The 18350-nt window shown below is 42.8% G+C and overlaps 1 protein-coding gene across 1 annotated transcript in view; it reads left to right on the plus strand.

Annotated features, from left to right (window-relative positions):
• Nucleotides 1-18350, plus strand: part of LOC101344442 (zinc finger protein 791-like) — a 98477-nt gene that overhangs the window by 54848 nt on the left and 25279 nt on the right. Inside the window, 1 exon segment of the mRNA XM_023724726.1 lies at nt 1907-1927. Coding sequence (XP_023580494.1) covers nt 1907-1927 — 21 coding nt within the window.

An 18350-nucleotide genomic window follows, 5' to 3' on the forward strand; every position in this document is an offset into this window, starting at 1 on the left:
ATGGAGGTTGGGCCCATCAGCATTGGGAGGGGTCCCAGGGACATGGGGAGGGGAACCAGGTAGATGAGGGGACTCAGGGATATGGGGAGGGTGCTAAGGGAAATGAGGAGAGGACATAGGGATATGGAGAGGGGACAAAGAGCATGGGGAGGGTTTCCAGGCACATGGGGCAGGGACCCAGGGATATGGAAAGGGGACCAAGGGACAAGGGGATACGGCCTGGGTCCATGAGGAGAGTGCTCAGGGACATAGGGAGGGTCCCCAGGGCTATTGGGAGGGGCCCAAGAAATGGGGATGGTACATGGGTCTGCGGAGACAGGGGCCTGTGTACATGAAGATGGGGCCCACGTACATGGAAAGGTGTCCCAGGGACCTGGAATTGATCCCAGGAAGATAGGGAGAGGGCATGGAGACATGAGGAGTGGATACAGGGACAGGGAAAGGAATCCTAGGGACATGGGGAGTGGCCCCAGGGACATTGGGGGAGTTCCAGGAACATAGGATTGCTCCCAGGACATGGAGAGTGAGATCAGGGATATGGGAAAGGCACCCAGGGACATGGGAATGGGACCCAGGTAAATGTGGCGGGGGTATGCAGATATGGGAAGTAGATCCAGGGACATGGGAGGGGCCCCAGGGATATGTGGAGTGGAGCCAGGTGCATGGTGAGGAGTCCCAGGGATGTGGGGAGGGAATCTAGGAACATGGGGTGGGGCTCAGTGACTGGGAAGAGGCCCCAGGGACATTTGAAGGGTGCCCCTAGGGATGGGAGGCCAGGACCCAGGGATAAGGGATTACTCCCAGGGACACGGGGAGTGAGCCCAGAGATATGGGGAGGGGACCCATGGATTTGGGGAGGTGGCCCCGGGGACATGGTGAGGGGTCCTGGGGATATTATGAGGGGGCCCTGGGGACATGGTTAGGGGCCCTGGAAGATGAGGAGTAGGCATGAGGATATGGGGGAGACCCAGGGAAATGGGCAGGGGGCCCAGGGACACTGGGAAAGAGCATGGAAACATGGGCAGTGGGCTTGTATACACGGGGAAGGGACCCAAGGAAATGAAGAGGGTCCCAGGGTCATGGAGAGGGGGCACAGGCACATGGAGAGTGGCCCCAGGGACATGGGATTGCTCCCAGAGAAATGGGGGGGGGACCCAGGGACATAGGGAGGAAGCCCATGGATGTGGTATGGGGCCCAGGAACATGTGACTGTGCCATGGGGACATGGGGTGGGGGCCCCCGGGAGGCAGGTCTGCACCCTTCCACCTTCTCCTTCTGGAACTTTCACGTTCCTCTGGACCTAGCTTCTCTTCAGTAAGTCAGAGAGCTCATTTTGGGGGTTTATTAAATTTCCCTCTTGTGCATTGCAGAGGCTTGTAGCTACTTGGCCTTGGGAATATCATTGAACTCCTCTGACCCTCTGTTTCTTCATCTATAGAAGGGAAGAGTAATTGCAAGCATAACAACACCATCCTCAGGGTTCCTGAATGTATTCAATAAAATTAAGGCTGCATGACCCACAGCAGGGAAACAGTCAATGCTGGAATGCATTATCATCATTCAGTAATTCCTCTACTCATTCAACAGATTTTTATTGAGCCCCTTGCATTTAAAACATTGGAACAAATTGGAATACTTAGAAATTAATATATTAATATAAATTAAAATTGAATTAAAAGTGGCAGTGAATTTTCCCTGCTCACCACCACCACCACCAGGAAGCCTGCTGGGCCTTCACAGCCCAGGCTGGGTGCTTCTCATCTGTGCTTGTCTCATCCACCTGTAGGTCCTGAGCCTGTGAGTGTCAGGACCTGGTTCATCCTGCCCCATCACTGGGCCTGGCTGGAACGAGCACTCAGCTTTTTTGCTGAGAGAAGGAATGAGGCTAGAGGAAGCAGGTCTAGAGTGAGGGGTCACAGTGGTGTGGGTATTAGACCCTGGCAGTGGGCCGGGACCCCCTGAGGCTGGCACCTTGGTGTGTCATTGCTGCTGCTGTTGCTGGTACCATGCTCTTGGCCAACAGGGGGGTTCTGCGGAGAGTGGGCCACCCAAGACCACGCTGGCCCCATTAACCCAAAGGTTCCGCAAGGGGGTGAGTCTGTGTTTGCTGTCCCAGCCTCATGTGGAGGACTCCTTTCTTTCCTGGAGTCCCTGCACTGCTAATGCTCATCGTTTCACCTCCTGGCACTTTGGGAAGTCAGGGCACTTGCCAGCTGTGCTAAGGGACAGGATGGACCACACTTGGAGGGTTTCTTGCCAAGGGTTGGGGTCATGGCTGAGGGAGATTCTATGTCCCGTGGGGGCTGCAGTGTAGGCGATGCGATTGGAGCCCTCTGTGTCTGCAGTCCCCCTTAGGCCACACTCCATCCCCACCCCGGTGTGCGAAGGGATTACCTAGACAACCCTTGTGGGAACACGAGGAAGAGGTTTCTATGTCTGTGCAGCTGGGAGCCAGGCTTCTCACCCTCAGAAAAGACATTATAATTAGCAAGGGAGAAAGGCTATAATGAAGATTACTAGAGACAACGAGGGATACTACCTGAGGATAAAAGGGGAATGCAACGAGAAGTCATATTAAGCCAAAATGTGTATACACCTAAAGACAGTGCTTCAACATATGAAAGAAAAACTAGGATATGGATATATAAAAAAATCACAAGGATTCGGAAGTCAGCAAACACACAGAAGACCTGAACAACACCATCAACCAACTTGACCTAATTGACATTCACTGATATTCCATCCAACGAACAGCAGAAGACACATTATTTTCAAGCGCTCATTAAAATTGTTCTTGTTATTAGGTGCCTGCCTCTCTGGCTCATAGTGACCGTATCTACAACAGAACGAAACACTGCCCGGTCCTTCGCCATCCTCACAATCATCGTTATGCTTGAGCTCATTGTTGCAGCCACTGTGTCGATCCATCTCGTCCAGGGTCTTCCTCTTTTTTGCTGACCCTCTCTTTTATCAAGCATGATGTCCTTCTCCAGGGACTGGTACATCCTGATAACATGTTCAAAGTACATGAGACAAAGTCTTGTCATCCTTGCATCTAAGGAGCGTTCTGGCTGTACTTCTTCCAAGACGGATTTGTTCATTCTTATGGCATTCCATGGTATATTCAATATTCTTGGCCAACACCATAACTGAAAGGCATCACTTCTTCTTTGGTCTTCTACCTAATTTATTGTCCAGCTTTAGTATGCAGTTGAGGTGATTGAAAACACCATAGCTTGGGTCAGACACAACTTAGTTCTCAAGGTGACATCTTTGCTTTTTAACACCTTAAAGATGTCTTCTGCAGCACATTTGCCTGACAAAATATGTCTTTTGATTTCTTGACTGCTGCTTCCAGGGGCGTTGATTGTAGATCCAAATAAAATGAAATACTTGACAACTTCAGTATTTTCTGCATTTGTCATGATGTTGCTTATTGGTCCGTTGTGAGGATTTTTGTTTCTTTATGTTGAGGTGTAATCCATATTGAAGGCTGTAGTCTTTGATCCTCATCAGTAAGTGCTTCAAGTCTTCTTCACTTTCAGCAAGCAAGGTTGTGCCATTTACATATCACAGGCTGTTAATGAGTCTTTCTCCAATCCTGATGCCATGTTCTTCAGATAGTCCAGCTTCTCAGATTATTTGCTCAGCATACAGATTGAATAAGTATGATGAAAGCATATAACCCTGATGCATACCTTTCCTGATTTTAAACCATACGGTATCCCCTTGTTCTGTTCAAATGACTGCCTCTTGGTCTATGTAGAAGTTCCACACAAGCTCATTAAGTTGTTATCTGTCTGTATATATATATGTATATATATATATTCCTAGGTTTTAATACAAACCTTAATAACAGGTGATTAATTTAAAAATATTGCGATATATTTATACAATGGAATATTACTGTAAAAATGGCATGGGATTAGTGTCTGACCTCTTCCGACCCCACACGGTGGGAGGAGAATCAAGATCAACAGCCCAAGGCTGATTCCTATGAGACGGAGATCAGACATGCCTCCTTTCTCCGCCATCTGACACCAACCATCCCTCCCATGGCACTCTACTTCTCTGCTGGGTTTGATAATTCATTGCAATGGCCGTGCAGAACTCACAGACCATACTCACGATTATGGGGTTTATTAAAGAAATAACAGGTTACAATTCAGGCTCAGGAACCCCAAGGATACAGTTGTTCCATCAGCACAGCCTCTTCCTAGCCATGCTCACAGGCACACCTTTCCTTGGCCTTAAGTCTCTGCCCAAAGGCACTCAGGTTTCTCGCTTCCACTGTGCTTTTTCCTGTGGGTCTCTCCTGTTGGTCTGTCTTTCCTTGGTGGTGGTGGGGCTCTTCTCTTTCCTGCCTCTGGGGTGGCTCATTTCAAGCCCAGCAGGCTGGCAAAACTGACCAATCCCTTTGGTGGGCCACAGTTACCATATCTGCACAGTCCTGCCCAATCACTTCGGTGGAAGTTACAAGACCATGGCTAGAAAGGCCACACAAAAGTGATCTATGGCACAGCAATCACATAGTGACAAAGAACAAATTACTGCTATATGTAACAACATAGATAAAAATCTCACAGACATATTGAGTAGACGAAGTTGGACAACACGGAGTTCATACAATTTGATTCCAAGTATATGAAAACCAAGAACATACAAAACCTGTCTCTGGAGATAACAGAACACTGGTTACTTCCAAGGATTATATCAGCTGAGGAAGGAGCAACATCAACTGGGAATCTCAGAGGTGGTTTTATGAGTGTATATACGTATGTAGGAGCTCTGGTGGCACAGTGATTAAGAGGGCGGCTGCTAACCAAAAGGGCGGCAGTTTGAATCCACCAGCCGCTCCTTGGAAACCCTATGGGGTAGTTCTACCAGCCCTATAAAGTCACTAAGAGTCGGAATCGACTTTACGGCAACGTTTTTTTATTTTTTATTTTTGGTAAGTGTATTAGAAATCTTTGACTACAGAGATTCACGTTTAAGCTTATATACAAACTTAAGAAAATCTAGGTTTTTCTCCATAGCGGAAATAAGGACAAGAGTGGACAGAACCCAAGTCCAAGCGGAAGCCACTAAAAGCCGCGGTCACTGGGTGGACCCTCTGGGCGAGCTCACGGAACCCCTCCACTTGGGCACCAAAAGTCCCACAAACCGGAAGCGGAAGTGCGTGCCCACAGCTGGGCGGCCATGTTTGGTCGGCCTCCAGGTTCGGTATGAGGTATGTTTTATGTGTGTCGGGGCCCAGCCTGGCACAGTGGCAGGAGCAGCCCGCGGGGCTAAGGGCGCTACTCTAGTTCTCCTAGCGGTCCTGGCCTCTCCGCCCTCCCTGGGCTGCTCCAGACGCGCGACTTTCTGTAGCCGCGCTGTGCCCAGGACCTCCCGCCGCCGCCGTCTCCGGGAGCCCGGACCACCCCGCCCGTGTGCGCCTGGTCCGCGGCTGTTTTCTGCGCGTCTGGGATCGGGAAGGCCGAGTAGGTGAACTGGACCTGGGTCTCGGTGCAGTAACAGGTAAAGTCGTGTAAATCCTCGCTGAGCAAAAGCATGGTTCTCAGACCAGCAGCAGCTTCACCTGGGAGTTTGTGAGAAATGCGGAGTTCGATCCTCATCTAAGCCCAGAGTGGTTAGCATGAGTCTAAATGCCGTCTTCCCGCCTGCCCCATACTGTCGCTGACCATGCTTCTCTTGGTTTTCAGTGGTTCATCAAGGCAGGACTTTGAGTATTGCTGGTCATACATACAGTAAAATTGTGGCGAGGAATATCTCTCTCCCTCCTTTAATGGTTATAAGTCTTTAAGACAGATGAATTAAAAACCGTGAATTGGAACTAGTACGTGCATTTAGGACCATATCTTTCCCACTTTGGGAAGGAAAATGTGTAGTAAGAGGCATATTTCAAGGAATTTTTTTGGCTATGAGGCAGAAATTTTCGTCATGATTTTGTCAGAAACAATATGGCCAACCCTAATTAAAAAAAAATCAGTCGATTCTGGCTCATAGCGACCCTATAGGGCAGAAAAACTGCTTCGTAGAGTTTCCAGGGAGCGCCTGGTGGATTTGAACTGCCGACCTTTTGGTTTGCAGCCATAGCTCTTAACCACTATGCCACCAGGATTTCCTGACCCTAGTTGGTCAGATGTAAAATGTGATGTGGCTGAACATGCTTAATATAGGCCAGGAGCGATTTGTAGAGATCACATCCAGTGTTTTGCTAAGATCTTAAGGCTTGGCTGAGACAGGATCATTGTAGGAGTGGATGCTGTGATTCAAGGACAAGTTTTTTTTTTTTTTATTGTACTTCAGGTGAAGGCTTACAGAACAAATAGTTTCTCATGTAACAGTAGTACACATACTGTTTTATGACATTGGTTAACAACCCCACAACATGTCAACCATCTCCCTTCGCGACCTTTTTTTTTGGTGAAAATACACATAGCCAAAGATACACCATTTCAAAAATTTCTACATGCACAGTTCAGTGACACTGACTACGCTCTTCCAATTGTGCTGTTATTCTCACTTAAAATGAAGGCTTACAGAACAAAATAGTTTCTCATTTAACAGTTACTACAAATGTTGCCCTATGACAATGGTTAACAATCTCACAACACATCAACAATATCCTTACTCAACCTTGGGTTCCCTATCACCAGCTTCCTTGTCCCCTTCTGCCTTCTGGCCCTTGTCACTGGACTCCTGTACCTCGTTAGTCTCATTTGGTTTTACGGGGCTGTCCACTCCCAGGCTGAACAGTGAACCTCGGAGATAACTTCACCACTGAGCTAAAAGGGTGTCTGGGGGCCATTCAAGGACAAGTTTTGCTACCAAAGAGCCACATTTGTTAATAGGTTTAAGGTTTCTTGGAACAAATGCCCTGCATATTCCTAATGTCAGAGCAGTGAATATTGGGAATGAGGGCAAAATGCCAGGCATGTGTAATGAAACTAATCAGAATCCTTAAACAAATCCTAGAAGGTCAGTAACACTAGAGTGTTGCAACAAGTACCTCATCCTTTGTAATAGTTATTTTGCAAAGTACTCTTGCTTAAATAAATGTGAAATATGCAAATACTAGAAAGTCATGATTTATAATAAGTAATTTTGCACATGAAGAATTTAATCTTAAATTGATGAGTAAATAATGTGTTTGGCATCTGTAACATGACGAGGAAGAGAAACTTTTTCAAAGATAAAGGTTTTCCCCGTCATTCTGCCTTTGCACAAGATAATTTCCTCCAACTAGGGGAAAACTTTTTACCACAGGAATCCCATAATTCTTATAATTCAGGACTCATTTCCCATGTTACCTTCTCAGAGAGTGACAGTCTAGCATGGGAGATAATTTTAAATAAATAATGAAAAATCAGGGACATTTGATAGCTGTAATAAAAGGAACTAACCTGAGACTCAGGTTAGACAACTAGATGGGGAAAATTATTTAAGTAGGATTTAGCTACATACATGGTTGAGGAGGGTTTATAGCAGGTGGGAGGAGTGAGGGTGGAGAGAGTATTTCAGTTGGGAAAAATGAATATGTAAATTCCTGAGCCGGGTTGTGAGTCTGACTGGAGGAGGCAATGCCAACATCTTTAGAACCGTGCTGACTTCTCTGTGCTTTTTTGTAGGCCAGTGGACAGCCACTGACAAGCATTATGCAGGGATGGAGGTGAGTATGTTTGTGATTTAAAACAGAACACTCCAGTTCCTTTACTGTAAATAGATTTTGGAAATGAAAGCCATGAATGATGTTAAGCAAAAGCTTTTTATGAACAAGTTAAGGAAAACTGAGGTGCTTAGATGTGGAGTATGGTTGTGGATCAGGAAGACAGTGAAATGCTATAATGTAGATGTAGATGATTCAAAGGGCGTCAGTTGATACAATGTTCATTACTTTATTTACAGGCTCTAGAGCAGTGAGTACTGCTCAAACAGAGTGTAGATGTGGATAACCTGGGGATCTTGTTAAAATGTGGGTTCCAATTTAGTAGGTCTGGAGTGGGGCTTCAGAGTCTATGTATCTAATAAGCTTCCAGTGTATTCCGAAAATAGTAAGTATAGAAATAAGGATGTGAATTAAAATTAGAGAGTGCTATTACAGAAAATTAAAGACAGGAAATAAAAGACCAAAATGGATGTCAGAAGAGACTCTGAAAGTTGTGCTTGAACACAGAGTAGTTAAAGCGAAAGGAAGAAATGATGAAGTAAAAGAGCTGGATAGGAGATTTCAAAGAGTGGTTCTAAAAGACAGAGTAAAGTATTATAATGACATGTGCAAAGAGCTGGAGATAGAAAACCAAAAGGGAGGAACATGCTCGGCATTTCTCAACCTGAAAGAACTGAAGAAAAAATTCAGTCCTTGAGTTGTAGTATTGAAGGATTCTAGCGGGAAAATATTGAAGATGCAGGAAACATCAAAAGAAGATGAAAGTAGTACATAGGGTTGCTGTACCAAAATTGGTCAATGTCAACCATTTCGGGAGGTAACATATGATCAAGAACCGATGGTACTGAAGGAAGGGGTCCAAGCAGCATGGAAGGTATTGGCAAAAAACAAGGCTTCAGGAATTGATGGAATATCAACTGAGGTGTTTCAACAAATGGATGCAGTGCTGGAAGTGCTCATTTGTCTATGCCAAGAAATATGGAAGACAACTACCTGGCAAACCGACTGGAAGAAATCCATATTTGTACCCATTCCAAAGAAAGGCAATTCGACAGAATGTGGAAATTATTGAACAGTATCATTAAAATCACACCTAAGTAAAATTTTGCTGAAGATTATTCAAAAGTGGTTGCAGCAGTACATCCACAGGGAACTACCAGAAATTCAAGCTGGATTCAGAAGAGGGTGTGTAACAAGGGATATCATTGCTGATGTCAGATGGGTCATGGCTAAAAGCAGAGAATGCTAGAAAGATATTTACCTGTGTTTTATTGACTATGCAAAGGCATTGGACTGTGTGAATCATAACAAATTATAGGTAACATTGTGAAGAATGAGAATTCCAGAACACTTAATTGTGCTCATGAGGAACCTGTACATAGACCAACAGGGAGTCGTTTCGACAGAACAAGGGGATACTGCGTGGTTTAAAGTCAGGAAAGGTGTGCGTCAGGGTTGTATCCTTTCACCATAGTTATTCAGTCTGTATACTGAGCAAGTAATGTGAGAAGCTGAACATCAGGATTGAGAAGATGGTCACCAGGGGCACCATATGAAAGGTGTTTGGTTCCACCAATCCCTCTGATGGCAACCATTCTCCATCTCTACCACCCATTCTCCACACAGCAGCCAGGGTGAACTCGGTATCCAGATTGGAGGAAGACTCATTAACAACCTGCAATGTGCAGATGACACAGCTTTGCTGAGAGTGAAGAGGACTTGAAGCACTTACTGATGAAGATTAAAGAACACAGCCTTGAATATGGTTTACACGTCAACATAAAACAAAAATCCTCACAGTTGGACCAATAAGGAACATCACAATAAATGGAGAAAACATTGAAATTCTCAGGGATTTCATTTTGCTTGGATCCACAATCAACACCATGGAAGCAGCAGTCAAGAAATCAAAAGACACATTGCATTGAGCTGGTCTGCTACAAAAGACCTCTTTAAAGTGTAAAATATCAAAGATACCACTTTAAGGACTAAAGTGAGCCTGACCCAAGCCATGGTGTTTTCAATGAACTCATATGCATATGAAAGCTGGACAGTGAATAAGGAAGACTGAAGAAGAATTGATCCCTTTGAATTATGGTGTTGGCCAAGACTATTGAATATACCATGGACCGCTGTAAGAACGAACAAATCTGTCTTGGAAGAAGTACAGCCAGCATGCTCATTGGAAGCAAGGATGGTGGGACTTGGTCTCACATACCTTGTACATATTATCAGGAGGGATCGTCCCTGGAGAAGGACATCATAACTTTGAAAAGTAGAGGATCAACAATAAAGAGGAAGACTCACTACAAGATGGATTGACACAGTGGCTGCAATAATGGGCTCAAGCATAGTGACAATTGTGAGGATGGCACAGGACTGGGCATTGTTTTTGTTCTGTTATGCATAGTGTCTCTATGAGTTGAAACTGACTCGATAATACTAGCAACTGCCAGAAATTCAAGCCGGATTCAGAAGAAGACGTGGAACGAGGGATATCATTGCTGATGTCAGATAGATCTTGGCTGAAAGCAGAGAATACTAGAAAGATGTTTACCTGTGTTCTATTGACTATGCAAAGCATTCAACTGTGTGGATCAAAAGAAATTATGGATAAGATTGCGAAGAATGGGAATTCCTGAACACTTAATTGTGCTCATGCAGAACCTGTACATAGACCAAGAGACAGTCCTTTGAACAAATCAGGGGGATGCTGCGTGTTTTAAAATCTGGAAAGGTGTGTGTCAGGGTTGTATCCTTTCACCATACTTAGTTTGTATGCTGAACAAATCCAAGAAGCTGGACTATATGAAGAAAAACTCAGCTCAGGATTGGAGGAAGACTCATTAAAAACTTGTGATATGCAGATGACAACTTTAAGTGAAGAGGACTTTATGCACTTACTGATGAAGGTCAAAGACCATAACCTTCAGTATGGATTACACCTCAACATAAAGAAAACCAAAATCCTTGCAACTAGACCAATAAGCTACATCAGGATAAAGGGAGAGATCTGGGAATTGTCAACAATTTCATTTTACTTGGAACCACAATCAATGCCCATGGAAGCAGCAGTCAGGAAATCAAAGGATATATTGCACTGGGCAAATCTGCTACAAAAGATTTCTTTAAAGTGTTAAAAAGCAAAGATGTCCCTTTGAGGACTAAGGTGCGCCTGACCCAAGCCATGGTATTTTCAGTCACCTCATATGCATGGGAAACTGGACAATGAATATGGAAGATTGAAAAGAATTGACACCTTTGAATTATGGTGTTGGTGAAGAATATTGAATATACCATGGGCTGCCAGAACAATGAACAAGTCTTTCTTGGAAAAAGTGCAGCCAGAGCACTGTTTGGAAGCAAGGATGGTGAGATTTTGTCTCATGTAGTTTGGACATGTCATCAGGAGGGACTAGTCCCTGGAGAAGGTCTTCTTGCTTGGTAAGGCAGAGGTTCATCGAAAAAGGAAGACCCTCAATGAGATGGATTGACACCGTGGCTGCAACTGTGAGCTCAAACATAGCAAAAATTGTGATGATGGCACAGGACCGGGCAGTGTTTTTGTTCTGTTGTACATAGGGTTGCTAAGAGTCAGAACCAACTCCACGGCACCTAACAACACAATTACAGAAAATAATAAAAAGCAAGAATGATGCCCAAAGAGGAGACACTGGTACAAAGATTATGTGTGAGAGAGAACATTAATATGTTGAGACCAAGAAATGAAAGAGTAGAAGTCAGCTGGCTGGAGAAGGAGGATGAAAAGTAACGAAAACAGACAGGAAAGAATACTTAATCATTTTCTGATTTATTGGTTGATCGATTTTTTATAACATTGAAAGAGAAAGTGTCAGGAATCATCCCAGATTTCTGGAAAGCTTGGGGACTTGTGGAGTCCTGAACAGTGAGCCAAGGGGGAAAAAAAGTGTGTGGGGAGGAGAGATGTTAATTGCAAAGTCAACAGGAAAAATACTGATCACATATTACAATGCTAGAAATGAAATGAAAATTAAAAAGAAATTGCAAAGAACAATAGAAGTGTTTTAAGTATATGTATTAAGAAATCAGTGATGCATAATGAGGTCCTTCACCAAACTTGAAAAATATATTCTCCCTTAAAAGCACCCGTGTTGATATCGAAGTGTGCACGTCGACCTGTAAGGGACAAAGTTATATAGGTGAACTCACAACCTCAACCTTGGACCTCTGAATCCCTGGAGGAAATCAGGTTCAAATTTTGTAGCCTGGCGAGACTTTGGTGCCTCTGATGTTCTGGTGTGAGTAAATTCCTCTGTTATCTTGTTGCCAGAAGGAAGAAATCTGTGGAGTTGCATGAAGAATCTAGTATGTGCTCTGGAAGGCTGAAGACTGTTCTGCCTTAAATGCAAATGCCTTCTGGGTAGCTGGGAGGAATCTCTGCCCAGGGAAAGAGCTGAAAGGTCAAGAACCTGTCACTTGCTGATTACTTAACACTGTTTCCTCCCCATCCTTCTTCTGTTTCAGATCCCAGGTGTGGCGCGGTGAGAACTAGTCCAGTCTAAGCAGTTGGAGTCCTTGGGTGACCATCTTGCACATCCATGCAATCACAAGGATTTCAACTGCTCTGGCTGCTGTGTGGACCAAACATTATTCATCTGCCTCCAGTCTGCCTAGTGACCCTGCTTCCAGTTCCATCCTTCTTATTTAGAATCCCTTTAAGTGGCTTCTTGGGCTTAGAGAGGACATTTACCTAGACTTCAGAAGGTGGAGCAAGGAAATGGTGAGTACCACAAAGAACTGGGTTATTCTTATCATAAGGGGTTAAAGCTAGATATGAACTGTTTGTGGACCAGGTGTGTGTACCCCCGGCCCTGTGGTTGTTTAGTGAGATAAAAAGGTCGCAGAGGAGGCCAAGGGGCTGGGTGCAGAGAGGCATTCCACTGCCGTGCTCCACTGTCACTAAGCCCTTCCTTTATGCATATGTGGATTTTCAAGCCTCAGATGACTGGAGTCACCTGCCGTATGTCACCCAGAGCTGGCATCATGGGGCATTAACATCCCCACTCTGGGTCTTGGTGCTTTGTGTTGAATGACAGTCATCTGAGCAGAGTCTGAAGGCAGAGCAGCTCTGGCTGCGGAGGCTGAGCCCGAGGCCCTCCAGGGCCATCCTTGTCCTATCACCGCAAACAATTTTCTTGGCATCTCCCAGGCACTGCAGCCATTTCTGTGTAGTTCTGAAACTACAGCTTCACCTCTCACACTGTGTGATGGGATAAAGAAGAGGGGAGAGAGTAGGTGAAGGCCCTGACTCTGTGGGATCTGAGGTGGTGTTAGTGCTGTCCTGATCTCACCAGAGGAATGAGACTGGGGAGAGTGAGTCCAGCTGGATCCTGTGTGGGATCTCCAGACCCATCCTTTTTTCCAGTGGGGAATGTTTTTTCCTTGAGGCTTTCAGGTGTGTTAGAAACATTCCCCAGTCCAGTCCTTGTCCTCCCAGCTGTCTGTGTTGTTAGGTGCCGTCGAATTGGTTCCCTGTATACAACAGAATGAGACACTGCCCGATCTTGTGCCATCGTCACAGTCATTGCTATGTTTGAGCTCGTTGTTGCAGCCACTGTGTCAGTCCATCTCATTGATGATCTTCCTCTTTTTCACTGACCCTCTACTTTACCAAGCATGATGCCCTTTTCTAGGGATTTTTCCCTCCTGATAACATACCCAAAGTATGTGAGACATAGTCTCACCATCCTCGCTTCTAGGGAGAATTCTGGCTGTACTTCTTCCTAGAGAGTTTGTTTATTCTTCTGGCAGTCCATGGTATATTCAGTATTCTCCACCATCACCATAATTCAAAGGATTAATTCTTCTTCAGTCTTCCTTATTCATTGCCTAGCTTCACATCCTGGTATTAAATCCCTACAATTTTGGACTACTCAGTCTTGAATTAGAATCTAAAATCAAATTGTACGTTTTTGCTAGAGAAGCTCATTATATGAGATGAGTGTATTTAAGTTCTTGGATTTACAGTTTCCAAAGCAAGCAAATTTTACATGAACTTGTATGTCTCTGCTGAGAATTTTTTAATTTAATGGATATAAAACTTGTGAAAAACAGAAATGCCTATTTTAACTGATGTAAAAGTTACCCTAAACGTTATTTAAATCTTGAAAAGGATCTTAAAAACTCCCGTTACATTTAACACATGCCAAAACCACTAATGTGTTAAATACTTCAGCCGTTTTAAAAAAAACGTTCTCTTGGCTGAGATAAAATGGCATTAGTTGATGTTGTTATTGTTAGGTGCCATTGAGTCAGTTTTTGACTCATGGTGACCCCATGTGACCGAGTAGAACTGCCCCCATAGGGTTTCCTAGGCTATAATCTTTATGGAAGCAGATCATCAGGTCTTCCTCCTGCGGAGCTGCTGGGTGGGGTTGAACTGCCAGTCTTTCGGTTAGCAGCTGAGAGCTTAAGAACGCTTAACGTTGCATGGCCAGGGCTCCTCAAAATGGAAGTACAGACTCTGATATCCCTGGTCACTGTGTTTAGAAAGACAGCTCTAATTTACATTCTTACGATTTGCACACGTCTATTAGACCATGTAATAACCACTAGGCCCTAGTTAAATTTTAATTGTTTTGTAATTTCAAACAGGAATTCCTGGTAAAAACATTAAATATCTCGTGTGATTTATATCATGTTTAAAAGTAGAATTTAGTGTACTTACATTTCTTCAATAGACAATACCTTCAAAGTTCAAAACTCAATATGAACTTAGAAGGTATATGAAGACTTATTCTTATTCTTGTCTTCATCCATCATCTAGCCCATTCCTCTTTCACCAGCTTCCTTTAGATAACCAGTGGTATCACTTTCTGAGGACCGCTGGTGGCGCAGTGGTTACATGTTTGGCTGATAACTGCAAGGTAAGCAGTTCGAACCCACCTTGAAGAAAGATGCGGCGGTCTGCTGTAAAGATTTCAGCCCAGGAAACGCTATGGGGCAGTTCTGCTCTGTCCTGTAGGGTCGCTATGAGTTGAATTGACTTGAAGGCCATAGAGGGAAATCACTTAAGCATCTTGCAGTGTTTCTTTATGTAAAAGCAAACAAATATGAATAGAAATTTTTATTTTATTTCCCTCAACATCACCTAACAGCAATAACAACAGCAACTTTGTTAAGGTAACATGGAATTTACACTTGCTTTTTAATTAACAAATTATCCTGGAAATGCTTTCATAACTACACATAAACTTGTTGCCTTCGAGTCAATTCTGACTCATAACGACCCTGTAGGACAGAGTAGAACTGCCACATAGGGTTTCCAAGTCTGTAATCTTTACGGAAGTAGACTGCCACATCTTTCTCCTGCGGAGCGGCTGGTGGGTATGAACCGCTGACCTTTCGGTTAGCAGCAGAGTGGTTTAACCACTGTGCCACTCAGGCTCCTTATAACCATACATAGAGAACTTAAATCTAAATTCTTATAAAACTCCATAAACCATATAAGGTTGATCTTAGTTTTGTTGTTGTTTGTAACCATATTGCCATGGATGGACGCTTGTATTATCGCCAGTGTTTTGTTTTTATGGTGCTTGCTCTTGTGAATGTAAATGTAAATTTTTAATATCCAGGCAATAAAAGTTTAGGTATAAAAGCCCTTCTGAACTAAGACAAGTCAAAATGAAGCAGTTTTCACCTAACTTTGTAAAATTAATATATGCAACTTATGTTTATTTCAAGTTTTAAATAATGTTTTAAACTTTTTATTGTCAACTATGTCATAAACAAGGAGTGCATAAACTTTTCTATGTGGTTTAAATAACACTAATCTAAATTCTTGATAATAAATAGACCTAGGTCACTTTTTATGGCCTCCCAGTGTGTCCTGCCCTCATCTCCTCCTGCCTGGAGATTATTAATATCTGTATTGTAGAAGTTTATTCTATTACCGTTATTATCGTTATTATTATGTTTACCACCCAAGTCTTAACCCTGTAAACTCTATATTGTTTACTTTTGCCTCTTTTGAGCTTTCTGTAAATTCAGTCATTACTGTCTCTGAGTTCTTCAGTGACTTGTTTTCCTCAGGATGCTTTTAGCCTTATACATGTTGCTGTCTGTAGCTCTAGTCTACGCATGTGCCTGTGTATGCGTGGTCCCATTGTATAAATGGGCCACAGTCTTACCTATCTGTTGTACAGCTTACAGGATTTAGATGACTGAGTGTAAGTTTTGCTCTCATGAATATTGCTGCTCTTCTTCTGTTCATTCTCTTTCCAGGTTCCACATGCTCTTGCACAATAACTCTCCAGTGAGGGGAAATTGCTGAGTTGCAGATCATAGCCAAGTTCAAATTTATAAGAAATGCTGGTGCATTTTACAAATTTTCCTTCTCACAAAGTATACATATGTAGTTTATTTGTTCCATCTGTTTGCAAACCATAAGAGTTTTCTAATCAATTAATTTTTGCTCTTGTAAAGAGTATGGGATGGTATCTTACTTTGGTTTTATTCTGCAGTTACCTTACACTGCTCCACTACTGACAAGGCTGTGCGTATTTTCCCACTGTTAATTGATATTTCTGTGACTTTTTAGATCTTCTTTATAAACTTTGGAAATTTTTCTCCTAGTGTGGAACTTTCCTTTTCACTCATTTTTCCTGCCCTTTGATGAACAGTTGTGAATTTTAATATAGTTGAATTTGCCAAACTTTTCCTTTATGTCTTACTCTTCTTATATCAGAAGTTTTTTCCTCTATTCTAGTGTTACTAGTTCATTTGCTTGTAACTTTTGAAAGTATAGTTTTGTATGTTCATATTTAAAACTAATCTACCTGGAATTGATTTTTGCATATGGAGTACATAAAAGAAACCAAACCCATTGCCATTATGATGATTCCAACTCATGGCGACCCCGTGTGTTACAGAGAAAAACTCTGTAATGTTTTCTTGCCTGTAATCTTTATGGAAGTGGATCACCAGGCCTTTCATGGTGCCGGTGGTGGGTTCGAACTTCTGTTAGGTTGCTAGTTGAATATAAACTGTTTTTGCCATCCAGGGACCTATGGAGCACATCCGAATAGATTTATTATTCCAATCAGGTAATTAGTTGATACTACCTACATATTGGAAACCCTCATGGCCTAGTGGTTAAGAGCTACAGCTGCTGACCAAAAGGTCGGCAGTTTGAATCCACCAGGCCCTCCTTGGAAACTCTACAGGGCAGTTCCACTCCGTCCTGTAGGGTCACTATGAGTCAGAATTGACTTGACGGCGGTGGTTTACCTACATATTAAAGTGTCTGCTTTCTATCTCTGTCCTACAGTGCTTGCTGTGTCCTTTTCTAGGAATGTTTATTTTTTTCCATTGGTCTCTTTGTATATTCCTGTGCTGCTACTACATTGTCTTATCATAACACCAAAAAAATTAAACCAGTTGCGTTCAAGTTGATTCTTACTCATAGCGACCCTATAGGACAGAGAACTGCCCCATAGGGTTTTCAAGGCTGTGATCTTTACGAAAGCAGACTGCCACATCTTTCTCCCATGGAGTGGCTGGTAGGTTTGAACTACTGATCTTTCAGTTAGCACCCAAGCCCATACAGCTGTATTTACAAAATAAATATAGAAGAATATAAATGTTATATATGATGTTTTTGAACAAGCCCCCCACCCCATGCCTTATTCCTTTGATTATCTTGGCTCTTTGTGGACATTTGTACTTCCTTATAAGTTTTTGAAGTTTTTTTTATGAAGTTCTGAAAAAGATAAAACTAGTTGGAATTTTATGGAAGTGCATTGTCAGTAATCTATTTGTGTAGAACAGTTTTCTAAGAGCATGCTGTTTTCATTTATTTCAGTCTATTTGGATGTCACTAAATAATGTGTCAATTTTTTAGTTAGGGTCTTTAATTACATTTCTTTTTAGTAGGTTTTATTTTTACTAAAATACATGTTATTTAAAATAAATTTCTCAACTACTTGGTGCTAGTGTAAATAAGTGAGGTATTTAAAATAAACCTTACTTTGATATTTTTTTTTTATCTGAATACTTGTTAAAATCTCTTAGTAACATCTTGTGGGGTTCTGTATATACAGTTATTTTACCAATAAAATGGAATGAGGTGGCTTTTTTTTTCTTTTTTTCCCTGTTTTACATTCTTACATATTTTTACCTTTTTCCTTTCCTTTTGTTTTTTGGTATGTATGTGTTAAACTTCTAGGATAACATTGAATAGGAACGGAATAATGGGTATTCTTGTTTTTTACCTGCTTTTACAGGGAAGGTGTTGAACTTTTCGGTATGTGTGTTCTTTCATGTACATTTTTTTTGTATGCCCATTTTCAGATAGTTCATTTCATTTCTAAATTTGGTGTTTTTGATATACATGCAGGAAAATTTATAATAGATGTACAGTTGCGTGAAATATAAATGGATATCCATGTAATGGAGATACCCTCCCTCCTGACTCACCCTGTCTTAGTCATCTAGTGCTGCTGTAACAGAAATACCACAAATGGGTGGCTTTAACAAAGAGAAATTTATTCGCTCCCAGACTAGTAGGCTACAAGTCCGAATTCAGGGTGCTAGTTCCAGGGAAAGGCTTTCTGTCTCTGTTGGCCTTGGAGGAAGGTCCTTGTCATCAATCTTTCCCTGGTTGCGGAGCTTTTCAGCACAGAAACCTCGGCTCCAG

This window comes from Trichechus manatus, unplaced genomic scaffold (assembly GCF_000243295.1).
Source record: "Trichechus manatus latirostris isolate Lorelei unplaced genomic scaffold, TriManLat1.0 scaffold00258, whole genome shotgun sequence".
Lineage (NCBI taxonomy): Eukaryota > Metazoa > Chordata > Mammalia > Sirenia > Trichechidae > Trichechus > Trichechus manatus.